This window comes from Schizosaccharomyces pombe (assembly GCF_000002945.2).
Source record: "Schizosaccharomyces pombe strain 972h- genome assembly, chromosome: II".
Lineage (NCBI taxonomy): Eukaryota > Fungi > Ascomycota > Schizosaccharomycetes > Schizosaccharomycetales > Schizosaccharomycetaceae > Schizosaccharomyces > Schizosaccharomyces pombe.
Window position 1 is genome coordinate 592,990 of NC_003423.3, and position 13,581 is coordinate 606,570.

Below are 13,581 nucleotides of genomic sequence, written 5' to 3' on the forward strand. Positions count from 1 at the left end.
ATGCACTTGCTCATCCAATTCGTCAGGAAATGAAATATGCAATAAAAATACATGTGACATACTTTAAACAGATTTATGATTTGTTTGAGTAAATCACAATCATAAAGGCGCTTCTTTATTGCACATTCTTATGAAGAAAAGAAGCCTCGTGTAAAAAGCGACTTTATCATACAATTAGTAAAGTTAACAATATAATTAGGCTTCACTTTCGGGGTTCATCTCACGCAATGGAACAGCTGTGTATTCATTCACTTGCTGTTTGGCCTCATAACCTAATGATAATTAGCATACACAATTAAAAAGATATCATATTAAATTTACCCATCTTTCTGATCAAGTGTTGGATATGCCAACTGTAAACAATGATCACATCCAAGTTATTTTACAGCACTGGCAAGTTTCAACTTTCAATTGAGTAATTCCTTTCTTATTATTTACAATTCTTACCTGAATATGGAGGCAATGTACTTTCCTCCTCTGAATCATATTCTGGGAGGGGTCCTTTTTCCAAATCGATTTCATGATCTGTCTTCAATTCATCTTCTTCATCTAGAGGACTTTTCAAAGAAGTGTAATTATTCTTCATAATAATAAAATCATTCTTTATTTAATAAAATACATGCGCGAATTAATTGCTATGATTGCGACAAACCAAACAGCGAAATCAAGAATATTCACTTTGTAGTCCAATTCCAATCGCTTTAAAGACTTTTTAACAAAATAATAAAATCGTTCAAACAAATTTCCAACTAATTCCTTCAAACAATGGCATAAAAAAAGAAGAACGAAAAAACTGAACGAGGCAGTGAATTACTTCTGACACATTTATTTTGTCACTGCCCTTTTTATTCACCCCAACTTAGTTTTCCTTATACAGCATACTGTTAAAATTGGTTCGCTACGTTGCGTGTCACTAATTTCATATTTGTAAAATCATGTTTTTTAATATAGACATCAGTTAAGAACAAAGACTTAGAAGATTATAAATGGAATTAGTCGCTGCATCTCATTCCTCAGTTCAATTATTAGCTAAATCGGTGACTGATACTGTTAGGCGTCTTATAACAATAAATATAATATTGTCAGTTAACATAACGCACAACGCTATATGATTTATGTATCGCTAAAACAGATATCAAACGTCGTCGATGTCAACAGTATACGGTATACTTGAAATTTCGTTCCTACGTCTTATTTATGATGATACAAATGTAAATTTTTGAATTGTTGTGCTCAAGGATATAATAGAAATTTCTTTTTTAAAGCTTTATATGTAGAAAGATGATGTCTTTATTTTCTCATATTCATCTACTAATATGTTGCTCCCATTTTTTTTCATTATTCGTACTAAGGTGTTATGCAAACAGTATATGGTTGCAACGCATATGTATTAATTTTTAAGGAAGTTGCTCTTTGCATGAAATTTCCAATCTTTAGGGATCAAGTTCAATTATATAAACGCAAAATTCAACTTTAAATGATATGGAGAAGAGTGCAAGGCAATTATCAGTAGCCGAACAGAATGGTGAATCGGGAAGATTAAATAATGGATATACTTCAAACAATATTCAGCAGTATAAAGATGAAACTAATCGTCATCAGTTCGAGTATAACCAAAATAGGAACCAATTGTTAAGATCCATCCATATTATTCAAAATCTGTTAAATGAACTGGATAATTATGTAGATCGATCTGACTGTTTGTTCCACAGTGTTTGGAGAACCGATAAAGAAAAATCTAAATTTTCAGGAAATTACTATCCATTTAGTCCGTCCAAAATGAATGTGATCACCATTGATCTATCACTGCGGTCGTCGTCGACTGCTGATGAAAAATTAATCAGTCAATTGGGCGAGGAAGCTCATGAATCTCTACTAAAAGTACACATAGAGAAAGCAAATAAGCATCTCTTTTCACTTTTTTCTAGAGTAGAAGATACCTCTTCGAAAATCCTTATCACCGGGGATTTAAACGCAGGTAAATCGACCCTTTGCAATGCTTTGGTACACAAAGACATTCTACCAGAAGATCAACAACCTTGTACTGAGGTATTTTGTGAAGTGCACGATGCTGAACTCAATGATGGAAAAGATTGTGTTCACGCTATTCCTCATGGACTCACGTATAGTCATACTGACTCTTCAACATATAAAGTTTTTCCAATCGAGGATTTGAAACGCCTTGTTTATGAGACGGAAAATTGGAGCATGCTAATTGTATATGTCAATGATGGAAGACCGGCACATGAGAGTTTGCTTCACAATGGAATTACAGATATTGCACTTATTGATGCTCCTGGCTTGAATACTGATTCCATGAAGACAACTTCAGTATTTGCTTGCCAAGAGGAAATTGACGTTGTCGTTTTCGTTGTAAACGCTGAAAATCATTTTACCCTTTCTGCTACAGATTTCTTAAGAAACGCCTCCACTGAGAAATCCCACATTTTCATTATTGTGAACAAATTTGATAACATCAGAGATAAAGAGAGATGTAAACGATTGATCCTTGAACAAATTCATACCCTTTCTCCTGGTACTTTTGCTGACGCTAAAGACTTGGTACATTTTGTGAGCTGTCGTGTCGCTCGTGATCCAAATAATCGAGAGGATGCTCTATATTCTTCTTTTTTTCAGATGGAAAACTCTCTCCGTAGCTTCATTCTCGAAAATCGCTCAAAATCTAAACTTGCCCCGGTACGTAGATACTTGTCAGGGTTAGTCGGTGATATACTTAATATCTGCGAATATAACATAAAACTTATCGATTTTGATATTAATCACTTGCAACAACGTTTGACGGATCTTTCTCCAAAATTTCGTAAGGTAAAACATGAGCAGCAATTTACCTATCAGAAGAATGAATCTTTAGTTGAAGCGACTGTGCAATCTATTTCTCAGCATACACATTCCGAATTAGAAGATGCTATTGACTCATTAGGTTCTTTTGCTTCTGTCAAGTATTCTGGTTTTTTCTTTGCCTACCAGTATGCGATATCCGTAAGAGACGCCATGCAACAATATTTAGAAGAAAAATTGTTGGAGTCAGAAGATTATGCTCGAAAGAGGACCGAAGAAGCTGTCTTATGTATTCAAAAAGATGTAAAAGATAATTTTGACTCCGCCGTCCTTCCAGTCTTTCATGCCAACCAAATGTTTATTAAGAAACATAGATTGCAACTGCAGAAGCATTTTCGATTTGAACTTGGCTTGCTTGATTTTATAGATCTAGACCTTACTGAGAGATTAGGAACCTGGAGCGCTTCATTGAGTACTATTCTCTTGGTCCTTGGAAAAACAACCCCTTCATTTACAACGCTTGGTGCATTTACTGGAAATCTTGGTTATCCAATATTTAAATATTTTCAAAATAACTCGCTTCAACACTTATTGGTCCCGGTACTTGGTTTAGCAAGTATTTGCGTTTTTGGGTATGTTATTTACGATATACCTAGAGCACTTCCTCTTAAAGTTGCGGAAAAGATAAAAAAATCTTTAAGGGAGACAGATTTTTGTCACAATGCTAGTATTTGGATAGGTACAGAGAGTCGTAAAGTTCTCAATATTCCGTTGAATGATTTACGAAGAATGTTTCACCAACAATGGGATAAGCAGCGCGAGACTATATCTGTCGCTGAGAATGACTTACGAATTTGTCAAAAAGCAAGAAAGTTTTTTGGTGAAATAGAAAGCCGAACTCGTGAAGCTAAGAAGAAGATAATGATGGTTCAATTGGAGGGATGTGATATAAATTATTAGCAGTACGGGCTGAGGCTAAGTTTTAAAAAAAAAGAAAAGAAAATTGGAAGTGGCCTTCCTTACTGAAAACGATATACTCTTCGAGTTTATGTTTGATGATTTCATCTTATATTTTACATTCCAAGATTAATGAATTCAAGATACATCAAATTTCCATTTCCGAGTAATCATCCATATTCAATTTCGTAGCACGAATGCAATATTGGGAAGCATGGCATTTAATATTTTAATTCTGCTGAGGTCAATATACTTCAACTACTAAAGCCATGAGTTTTTTATTTAGGTTTCTGATGTCTTTCAAAGTCGATAAGAACATTTTATAAACTGGAATTTTCCTCAAGTTATATTGCATCCACTCAATTCTTTCATACATAAAATGTTTATGTCAAAATGTAATGATCTAAATTATAAAATCTATTTAATAACACATCTCCAAAGTAGAACAGAACTTGATATAAGACGATATAATGATTTTTGATAAATATCATCATTATATGGTTATAAAATGTATGCAGCACATCTACTAGCGTTACCGTGCTGGCAATTTCTGAAAAGCCCCTTATCACAATCTTTTTTTGAATTGCTATCTGAAATTTCATTTTACGGTTTTTATACATATTTTGGAAATATACCAATTTCTTTTGGTTACAGAGCCGCTTGTTCCATATTCTTACTTCTTTGAGCGACGATATTTCAATTAGTTAGTGTATTTTAAAAACAATACGCTGTCATTTAAGCTGTGCATTTTTTATCTTTAATTCATTTGTTCATCTCGATTTTTAGGCCTCTGAAGTACGCCTTGCAAGGTGCTTGTTCTGAGATACATAGTTGCGAAGTACTATCATAGTGTGTATCTCGTTTGATGTATATTCCCAATCTGAGAAATTATCACGACAAGGTGTTTCCTTACGGACCTTCTTCCAATGGCTACAACCCTGTAATTCGCTTGACTGATAGAACCACACAGCCTGATCCCTCGCAACATATATACCAGGAAGAGAAAATTAGTAAATGTGAAGGTCTATCATATCGAGCTCGTGAATGGCTTCTGCTTTCTTCTAACTCTAATGCCAGAGTAGCTATTGCGCTTGCTGAACCTGTGCTCTATTTACCTGGAGCGACTTCAAGTGAAATTCAAAGTGAACATTCAGCTGTTTTGCGTGGATCTTTGTGCATTCAAATTTATAAGCCTGTGAAATTGAAAAAGATACAACTGAGCTTTAAAGGAAAATCGAGAACAGAATGGCCTGAAGGCATTCCTCCAAAACTCTTTGACACATATGAAGAGAACAGTATTATGAATCATTGCTGGGTATTTTTTCATTCTGAACAGAAAGTGGATGAGAATTCACATGGTGCAGTGTGGTACAAAGTTTTGCCTCATTACGCAGATACCGCACACTATCCCCGCAGTATGGAATGCTTTTACCCTGGAGAATACGTGTATAATTTTGAGCTTCCTATCTCTTGTACATATCCAGAATCTATACAGACCGATATGGGTCGTGTATATTATTTCTTAGAGACATTGGTGGACAGAAGCAGCACCTTCTCTGGTAAGTCCACCGGCAGGATTCCCATTGAATTAATTCGTAGCCCGTGTAGTACTAGTGTTGCGACTTCAGAACCTATACTTGTCTCAAAGAGTTGGGAAGATAGGCTTCACTACGAGGTTCAAGTCGGTGAGAAATGTGTTGTAATGGGTCAAGTAGTTCCTGTCAACTTTAAATTCACCCTCTTGGGTGAAGTCAAGTTTCATAAACTTCGCCTTTTTTTAATGGAGCGAAGATATTATTATTGTCGCCAACGTTCAGTCCGTCGAAAAGAGAAAACCAGACAACTACTTCTGTATGAGCGTAGTGCTCCAAAGAACCAATGTTTGCTCTCCGATTGGAAGCAGGTTAGACCTGATGTTTACGAACTGTCTGATCAGGTACGTATTCCTGGATGTCATGACATGGCTGCCAATATTGTGCATTTCGATACTACGTATCCAAACATTAAAATAACACATACTGTGCGTACAGTACTTCGCTTTTCTTGCGAAAATTCTCCTGAATTAATGGGCTCTGCAAAATATTTGGAAATCTATATTGATTCTCCTGTCCGACTCTTATCTTGCAGATGTTCTGATGGTTCAACTATGCTACCTGCGTATTGTCCTATTATCCCCTCTAGTGAGGTAAATTTTTGCTCAATCGACAACAGAATCATTGCTGGTATGAACAGGGATCTCGCACTTGATTCTGACATTATCGGAAATTCTCCACCATCCTTTGATTCCTGGACCGCTGTCCCGTATCAAGCACCACCTCCAAAGTACGATGATATTTTTCAAAGTGGCAGCAGTCATGATGAAAATCATGATGACAACTAGTATCTATTATTTATCTGTGATTTATTATCTATTTGCATTTTTGTCTTGCCTTGTATATAAACGTTTTTGTTATTATATTTTTTTTCGCACTTGCTATTTCCATTGACTGTTGTACATGTTCTTTTTATAGTTTCATTAATATATTCATTATTTTTCTTATTATTAAACATATGTGTCTCATTACTAAAATGTTTTTAGGGTTAAACTAGCAGCAGTTTGCTGTAGAGAATTATTGGGGTGTAAGAGTTTATTATTTTTTCATTGATGTCATTGAAATCAACTTACAGAAAAGCAGTTATTTGTTAGGAGCTGCTGTTTTTATAACCGTGTTCTCTATAGTAAGACACGAACTCGTCTATGAGGGTTGGCCACGCACCTTCAAAATCATAATTAGAGCAATTGGGATCTGATTTAACAAATACACTAAAATCCCATAATTCATTCCACGTATCCTTTGGCAGAGATTTTTCGATAATAGGGGAAACTTTTAAAAAAGCAATCCAATCATCCAGAAGAGGAAAAGTATCTTTAAGAAGAATCTGGAAAAATTCAATGGCAATGGAAGTGCTTAAAGTCTTCTTTCCTTTATCACATGCAAGCGGGTATGTGTAAATATAAATGGCTTTTTGAAGGGATGCATCTGACCTCCAAACTTGCACTTTTTCTTTTATGGCAAGTTTTAATTGATCAAGGCTAGTTGTTGAGAGATTGAGAGCACCTTCAACAAAACTTTCTCGATGGAATTCTCCCATTCGCGGGGACTTTAGGAAATAAGAAACAAGTAGAGTTTCAGGATCCTCGAGTGAAATGTCTAGCGCCGTAAATAATTGCACCGAGCCATCAAGTTCTATCAAATCTTTATCCTCTTTAGAGGAAAATTGACTGAAAACATTGTTTAATTGCTTTTCCGCCTCTTCTCTAGATTTTTGCTGTATCCATTTCGTGTAGGCCACATCATAATCAAAATTATACTTTTTAAGCCAGCTGAGAGCTGCCTTAGAAGAAGTTGATGTGGCTTTAGAAAATGCTCTAGTCAAAGATACGGTATCCGGTTTCATAGGTTTTTGATTGCTATTGTATATACACTTAACTGGTAAAAGTAGCTGTATAAGTTTTTGAGAAATAAACAGACTGAATTTAGCAAAAATGTAAAATTTGAGCACAACCGGTTGACCAGATTTTCGAAAAAGGGAGACAATAATCAATTTTAACACCGTCAAACAGATTTGTATCTTGAGAGAAAACACAATCCACGGCTAACACAGAAAATGAGTATTATACGGAACAAAAGAGTTGAGTTAGTAATTTGGTTTTATATGCTTAAGCTGAGAGTTAGCGAATGGAAGTACAAGCAGCAATTAAGTGATTGTCTGTAGATAACTATTGGTGTATGTACAAAAACATCTGAAAACGGAAATAGTTAGTTTAAAATCTATAGTTTCACAAGTCTACTTTAAATGTTATTTTTCGAAATTCTTACCTTTTAAATGTACTTATTTACTATTACGTTGCATTTTCATATCAGTACAAAATTGTCCAACTCAATTTTTTTTTTAAGATTTATGGGTCAAACATAAACGATGCGAAAATTTGTGTTTTTTTATTGAAAGAAAAAAAGAAAATTTCGGTGTACTCACTCTCTTTCCAAAGTTAGTTTACCAAGAAAACTTCTCAACTTCAACAGAATGGTACATGCTCATATCGGCTGAAAAAAAAATATATTTTCTTAACTAATTCATATTCATAAGATTCAAATGTTTTCGTAACTACAATATCGTTCTGTATACTCTGTTATTGTTGCAATTTCTCAAGTTTGTAAAATTTGTTTAGAAACGTAAATTCGTTCCTCAGTCTGATTTTCCTCGTAATAATTAAGTTCTTAACCTTCTATTACTATAGTTTAGTATAGATAGCATAAAATTGCATTTAAACGAATAAACTCAACAATATATCAAAATATTGCAATTATTTTCAATTGCTCTGTCACCTCTTTATTCCGATATATTTGGAGTTTGCAATAAATCAACAGGGATATTGTTTTCGAATGTTTCAGTAACCCTACCCTGGTCGTTAAAGCAGTCACATGTACACTGTTTATCATCCAAACATACTGTTGAAGGTCCGTTAGGAAGTTTTCTATCGCCATCTAACAACCATGGGACGTGTTATTAGAGCTCAAAGAAAGAGTGGTGGAATTTTCCAAGCTCATACCCGTCTTCGTAAGGGTGCTGCTCAGCTCCGTACTTTGGACTTTGCTGAACGCCATGGTTATATTCGTGGTGTCGTCCAAAAGATCATTCATGATCCTGGTCGTGGCGCTCCTTTGGCTAAGGTTGCCTTTCGTAACCCTTATCATTACAGAACCGATGTTGAGACCTTTGTTGCAACTGAGGGTATGTACACGGGCCAATTTGTCTACTGCGGTAAGAACGCTGCTTTGACTGTTGGTAATGTGCTGCCTGTTGGTGAAATGCCTGAGGGTACCATCATTTCAAACGTTGAGGAAAAGGCTGGTGACCGTGGTGCATTGGGTCGTTCTTCGGGTAACTATGTTATCATTGTCGGTCATGATGTTGACACTGGCAAGACCCGTGTCAAGTTGCCCTCTGGTGCTAAGAAGGTTGTCCCTTCTTCTGCCCGTGGTGTTGTCGGTATTGTTGCTGGTGGTGGACGTATTGATAAGCCTTTACTCAAGGCTGGACGTGCATTCCACAAGTACCGTGTCAAACGCAACTGCTGGCCTCGTACTCGTGGTGTCGCTATGAATCCTGTTGATCACCCTCATGGTGGTGGTAACCATCAACACGTTGGTCATTCTACCACTGTTCCTCGTCAATCTGCTCCTGGTCAAAAGGTCGGTCTTATTGCCGCCCGCAGAACAGGTCTTTTGCGTGGTGCTGCTGCTGTCGAAAACTAAGCCATATATTATTCTAGGGCCTTTTAATCTTTCTATAAGGTTTTACACTTTTTCCTTCCTTCCAGTTCTTATTATCTAATTCATCTGGTATCTCATTTTCATACTTCTTTCGCCTCTTAGAATATAGTTGAATTTGTAGAAATCGTAAGCTTTGTGTTTACATTTGCTGTAGTGCCTTGTAACCCTTCAAAGTCCGCTTGAAGTTGAAATAGACGGTTGGATGGTAATAGTCGTATTCAAAGAGAATTGTGATAGTGGTTCTAATTTATTTTATGAATTGTGACTTACATTTACTGAGCATTAAGTGTAAAGATCCATTACTTTACCAAATGAGTTTATTTCTATTTCTTATATAACTCCAATGCGCCTCAAATACTAGTTTGTTCCTAATGGCGATAAGAGTACATGAATGACATCCTAACAGAAATATAAAATTAAATACACTGAACAAGGATACAAATTAATGTTTAAATCATTAAGTATAAAAAAAAAAAAAGTATAGTAAATATTCTAATTGTTTTGCTAGTTAACTTTTGTGCGCTTGGTGTGTGTATTTACGAAATATAAAAATTAAAAAATGAACTCCCACTGCGAGATTCGAACTCGCAACCTTCCGGTTAAAAGCCGGACGCTCTAAGCCGATTGAGCTAAACGGGACTTGTTGGTATGTACAAATAATAATTCTATTTATCCCATTTTCTTTCATAAAATAAGTTTATTTCTAATAAATTTTTTTTATACATTTAAGTATTGTTTTTGTATGTGCATTTTTTATTCATTTGCCTGAAGTAAAAATTTTAAAACCATGTTTATAGTATATGGATTGATGTTCATCAAAAATTAAATTCCGTTTAAAAATTGTTTCGGAAAAATAAAGGGATTGTGTACGATTGCTGTAAATGTTAAAAAGGAATAGCTTATTTATTTTAATAAAACATGCAAAAAATAAAAATAAATAAAAGGGATAGTTGGCTCTGTTTTATTTATGCTCGTATATCTCTTTTATTTTTTAAAAACAGAATATAATAGGTACAAGAGGTTGAGCATGTAAACGATGTCGTAAAGATGTTTTTGGGTAAAAAAAGGGTCATTAATAATAATTTTAATCATGATGAATTTCCTTGGAAATTAGACATTCATCTGCCACTGTTTGACATGTTGCTGTGTTGATAAAAATTCATTTAAGGACAATTGATACGTTTTAGAAATGAAAATGTTTATTGCACAAACAAAAATATAATGAAAATGTTTATTGCACAAACACAAAATAAATGCAAAAAAAAGAAAAAATCATTGAAAACTTAGAGAAAGCAGGTAACACATTTCATTTAATTATTAAATGTAATACTATTGCACGGATACTAAAAAATTTATCAACATATGCTATATTACTCAATTCCAACATATTAGAAGAACATGTTGATCTGCTTCTTATATATCTCTCTACTCAAAGAATGTGGAAGCTAAATAACTTAAAAAAAACACTGCAATATAAGGGAAGCAAAAAAAAATAGCCTTACAATACGATGAAATTTAAATACAAAAAATTCGCATTGAATAGTATTTTAATAACTACATCAAAGGAAAACAAAGATGAAGCCAAGTAATGGCAAATTATGCACTGAAAAGTATAAATGGACCCATTACGACCGAAATTTCATTTACTGTCTGCGACGGAAACGCTCTTGAGGGGCAGGAGCAAGCACACGGACGGGAATTTGATCGTAGCCAAGAGACTTAAGCATGTCCTTGGTGTCTTGGTCAACGTTAACACGATCGACCTCAAGCTCAGAAACTTCAGGAACGTATTGATCCTTGCGTTCACGCTCCTCTTCTTGAAGCTTGAAGGAGATACCACGAACGGGACCACGTTGAATACGTTTCATTAAGTGAGTCGTGTAACCGGCAATTTTATTACGAAGACGCTTAGAGGCGATGATAGCGACTTCGTCAACAATTCTCTTGTTGGTTTGGAAATCAAGAGTGAGACGAGGGTAATATTTTTCAATTACCACACGGGAAGCTCTCTTGGTAGTTTTGGTACGTACACGACCCTAGAGGAATGTTAGTTATGCACAAAAAAAATCAATTTCGTAGATAAACGTAAGGATTAGGATTGCAAAGAGAAGCATGAATGAAAGAAAAAAAATTTTATGTGTATTCAAATGGACCATGTGAAGAGAACCTACGTTTAAGTAAATGTTTATATTTGCCGCATAGAAAAAACGTCAATTTATGGCTTTAGTAAGCTACAAAACTAAAGAGTAAATTTTGTTCAAATAGACCGAGAGCTTCGACTTTGCAACTCCAACCATGCTTTATAACTACTTACCATTTTGAAGTTATTCGAGATGGAAGTGGTTGAATTCCTTTGGTTATTCTTTCAAGTTAGAAACCGACACTGTGACTGGTTTTTCATTAACTAGGGTAGGGTCCACATATATGTAACCGGGCGCCGCTTCTAAAGCGTATGCACATTCCAGTGTACATCTGCGACATAAAAGCTGTATTCGTTGTTCGTAACCTCCGTCGCTTCTGTTGTGATGGTTAGTGAATTAATGTGTGGAGAAAATTAAATTTTCGTTCCGAAAATCAGTAAACAAATAAAAAATTTCCACATGTATGATCAACCAACAACAAACCAGGTGCTTATGTGTTTATATAAGGAACGATAAGTTAAAACAACTTACCTAGTAATGTAATATTTGTTGCCTGTGGAGAAATGTGCTATATGATTTAATTTTTCGTCCACAACATGGCGTTTATCTAGTTGCCGTTGCGGAAGACGAGTAAGAGAGACATGTATGGTTAAAAAAAGTTGACCACACGGGCAAAAATATGAATAGGCTTTAAAAGAATCCTTTCCTTGATTACTCATGAAGTGAACGATCCTAAGAAGATGTCGTTTTATAATAGTCTTGCAGTTTAAGTTGTGTGTAGCAGATCAGTATTACTATAACGATATCGCAGTTTTATCAATTAGAACGAAAATTACGAATTACAAGGTATTGAAATTTTTGTGCGCAAAGTTTAAATTGTTCAAATTTTCGGTACAGTAAGATAAAAAAAAAAATTTTGTATCTCAATACTAGACTGCTTGTTATGTGCGAACCTCCGATGTCTTCTAAAGAGAGAGCTACAGGCTTAGTTGAGAGGCGTGAGTTGGCGAAATTTGCTGCTTATTAATTCAAGCTGAAATGAGTGAATGAATAAAGGGTTTGAGTGTTAAAATTGCCGACCTCTAACTAGCAGCAATACGAAATATAGAATAGGTAATAATATCCAATATTTCAATTAAATAAGCATTTGCATTCTTTATATAGCCTACCCATTGATGAAGTCGCACATTACGCTTGTCGGCGGATATCGTTATATAATTCCATTTGTAGTATATATGTTTATAGCTAATTTCATTGAAATTAAAGAAGGGGGATTCTATGGAAATGATTTTTTAAAAATTAAATTTTTAACCAGAGTTCTTTGATTCGTGCCAAATCCACCCGTGCATCTGTTGTAACTGCGCATTGAAATTATTCGTACCTTGCACTTTTCCTAGTATGAACGAATATATAGTCTCATATGGGAGTCAATCAAGTACAAATGGATTTAGGAAAAGGTGTTATTGCTTAATCGGCTTCTGCTCGAAACCGGTACATCTATTTACTTAGCCCACAAATGATTTAAAAAAAAAACACAGTAAGAACTCATGCCAAAAGCATTTTTTTTGAAACTAAATGTATTACTAATGTATGTATCTCAAATTTTGTAAATGTGCTCCTTTCAGTTAAATTCTCAAAACATCCTTAAAAAGATTTTTGGTATATTCTCTTATATAGTTCCCCGCATATGCTCGAAGCAAAGTTCGCAGTGTCTTCTTTTTAGAGTTTTCTATTTACAATTAACAGACAGGCTAGATGAGAACACCTTTTTTCAAAACAATCTTCAAGTGCTGCAACAAGCGATAAGTCCGAAAACATATTAAAGGTTGCTGTTTTGTTCCTTCATTATTTTGCACAGCAGCATGTGAGCGAAAATTGGCTTTTTCTTGCATTACATCAGGAAAATTCAATAATAAAAAAAATGACATTTCGGAGAAACGAGCTGATGGCCATGTTACCGGGCATATCGTACGAATGGTTTTGCAAAACGATCTAATCAAATGTCGAAGATATCTCGCACGAATTCAAAACTTCGATTAAAATCTCTAACTAATTAGTAAACTAAAGATAGTTTTTTTGTGCAAGGCGCTTCTTTCATTTCATCTACACATACTCTCTAACTTACTCACCCGTCTAATGCGACATAGCGATACGCTAAGTAAGTTTCTTGCGTTTCGATAGATCTTACATACCTTATCTTATCTTATCTAATGTCGCAATTAGTGGAAACTATCGCAGAGTGTGCAGAATATTTAAACAAATGTTACCGATATTAATTTTGAACTTTAATAAGCGTAAAGGAAATTCAGAGCCTAAAATTTCCAAAAAGAACAAAAAACAAACAAATTTGGCGTGATAGGACTGGAATA

General features: G+C 34.9%; 7 protein-coding genes, 10 long non-coding RNA genes, 1 other non-coding gene and 1 pseudogene across 19 annotated transcripts, besides 1 other annotated feature; 9 read left to right on the top strand and 10 right to left on the bottom strand.

Annotated features, from left to right (window-relative positions):
* Positions 1 to 195: 195 nt before the first annotated feature.
* Positions 196 to 586, bottom strand: wtf2 (annotated as a pseudogene). The gene is made up of 3 exons: positions 448 to 586; positions 379 to 404; positions 196 to 272 (listed from the first exon to the last, which is right to left on the bottom strand). Coding segments are annotated over exons 1-3 (242 nt in total).
* A 248-nt stretch (positions 587 to 834) lies between these two features.
* Positions 835 to 1,187: an LONG TERMINAL REPEAT.
* Positions 1,188 to 1,289: 102 nt separating this feature from the next.
* Positions 1,290 to 4,150, bottom strand: SPOM_SPNCRNA.4790. Its single transcript, NR_194146.1, has one exon. It is a non-coding gene; the product is annotated as a non-coding RNA (long non-coding RNA).
* fzo1 (dynamin-like GTPase fzo1) lies at positions 1,377 to 4,197 on the top strand. The gene has a single exon (NM_001021147.3). It carries the CDS (start codon positions 1,483 to 1,485, stop codon positions 3,757 to 3,759), a length of 2,277 nt encoding a protein of 758 aa, NP_595241.1. The 5' UTR covers positions 1,377 to 1,482; the 3' UTR covers positions 3,760 to 4,197.
* A 111-nt stretch (positions 4,198 to 4,308) lies between these two features.
* On the top strand, positions 4,309 to 6,136 carry aly1 (arrestin-related trafficking adapter; the record flags this gene model as incomplete). The annotated part of the gene is made up of 1 exon (NM_001021148.3): positions 4,309 to 6,136. Exon 1 carries the CDS (start codon positions 4,622 to 4,624, stop codon positions 6,134 to 6,136), a length of 1,515 nt encoding a protein of 504 aa, NP_595242.2. The 5' UTR covers positions 4,309 to 4,621.
* SPOM_SPNCRNA.4791 lies at positions 4,482 to 5,203 on the bottom strand. The gene has a single exon (NR_194147.1). It is a non-coding gene; the product is annotated as a non-coding RNA (long non-coding RNA).
* Positions 5,348 to 5,613, bottom strand: SPOM_SPNCRNA.4792. Its single transcript, NR_194148.1, has one exon. It is a non-coding gene; the product is annotated as a non-coding RNA (long non-coding RNA).
* A 153-nt stretch (positions 6,137 to 6,289) lies between the features above and the next one.
* Positions 6,290 to 7,470, bottom strand: dcn1 (neddylation protein Dcn1). Its single transcript, NM_001355901.2, has one exon. The coding sequence runs from the start codon at positions 7,192 to 7,194 to the stop codon at positions 6,439 to 6,441; it is 756 nt and encodes a 251-aa protein (NP_001342892.1). The 5' UTR covers positions 7,195 to 7,470; the 3' UTR covers positions 6,290 to 6,438.
* SPOM_SPNCRNA.1373 lies at positions 6,424 to 7,467 on the top strand. The gene has a single exon (NR_150250.1). It is a non-coding gene; the product is annotated as a non-coding RNA (long non-coding RNA).
* A 218-nt stretch (positions 7,471 to 7,688) lies between the features above and the next one.
* SPOM_SPNCRNA.4793 lies at positions 7,689 to 9,362 on the bottom strand. The gene has a single exon (NR_194149.1). It is a non-coding gene; the product is annotated as a non-coding RNA (long non-coding RNA).
* Positions 8,263 to 9,197, top strand: rpl803 (60S ribosomal protein uL2). The gene has a single exon (NM_001021150.3). It carries the CDS (start codon positions 8,292 to 8,294, stop codon positions 9,051 to 9,053), a length of 762 nt encoding a protein of 253 aa, NP_595244.1. The 5' UTR covers positions 8,263 to 8,291; the 3' UTR covers positions 9,054 to 9,197.
* Positions 9,363 to 9,635: 273 nt separating the features above from the next.
* Positions 9,636 to 9,710, bottom strand: SPOM_SPBTRNALYS.06. Its single transcript has one exon. It is a non-coding gene; the product is annotated as a tRNA-Lys (tRNA).
* A 240-nt stretch (positions 9,711 to 9,950) lies between these two features.
* Positions 9,951 to 10,542, top strand: SPOM_SPNCRNA.317. Its single transcript, NR_150726.1, has one exon. It is a non-coding gene; the product is annotated as a non-coding RNA (long non-coding RNA).
* Positions 10,325 to 10,567, top strand: new14 (the record flags this gene model as incomplete). Its single annotated transcript, NM_001355904.1, has 1 exon — positions 10,325 to 10,567. One exon carries the CDS (start codon positions 10,325 to 10,327, stop codon positions 10,565 to 10,567), a length of 243 nt encoding a protein of 80 aa, NP_001343142.1.
* On the bottom strand, positions 10,519 to 11,416 carry rps1701 (40S ribosomal protein eS17). The gene is made up of 2 exons (NM_001021151.3): positions 11,386 to 11,416; positions 10,519 to 11,107 (listed from the first exon to the last, which is right to left on the bottom strand). The coding sequence occupies exons 1-2, from the start codon at positions 11,386 to 11,388 to the stop codon at positions 10,715 to 10,717; spliced, it is 396 nt and encodes a 131-aa protein (NP_595245.1). The 5' UTR covers positions 11,389 to 11,416; the 3' UTR covers positions 10,519 to 10,714.
* Positions 11,140 to 11,381, top strand: SPOM_SPNCRNA.4794. The gene has a single exon (NR_194150.1). It is a non-coding gene; the product is annotated as a non-coding RNA (long non-coding RNA).
* A 12-nt stretch (positions 11,417 to 11,428) lies between the features above and the next one.
* Positions 11,429 to 11,999, bottom strand: new20 (the record flags this gene model as incomplete). The annotated part of the gene is made up of 2 exons (NM_001355908.2): positions 11,744 to 11,999; positions 11,429 to 11,588 (listed from the first exon to the last, which is right to left on the bottom strand). Exons 1-2 carry the CDS (start codon positions 11,929 to 11,931, stop codon positions 11,429 to 11,431), a joined length of 348 nt encoding a protein of 115 aa, NP_001343143.1. The 5' UTR covers positions 11,932 to 11,999.
* SPOM_SPNCRNA.4795 lies at positions 11,524 to 12,342 on the top strand. Its single transcript, NR_194151.1, has one exon. It is a non-coding gene; the product is annotated as a non-coding RNA (long non-coding RNA).
* A 384-nt stretch (positions 12,343 to 12,726) lies between these two features.
* On the top strand, positions 12,727 to 13,568 carry SPOM_SPNCRNA.318. Its single transcript, NR_150727.1, has one exon. It is a non-coding gene; the product is annotated as a non-coding RNA (long non-coding RNA).
* SPOM_SPNCRNA.4796 lies at positions 12,820 to 13,464 on the bottom strand. The gene has a single exon (NR_194152.1). It is a non-coding gene; the product is annotated as a non-coding RNA (long non-coding RNA).
* Positions 13,569 to 13,581: the final 13 nt, after the last annotated feature.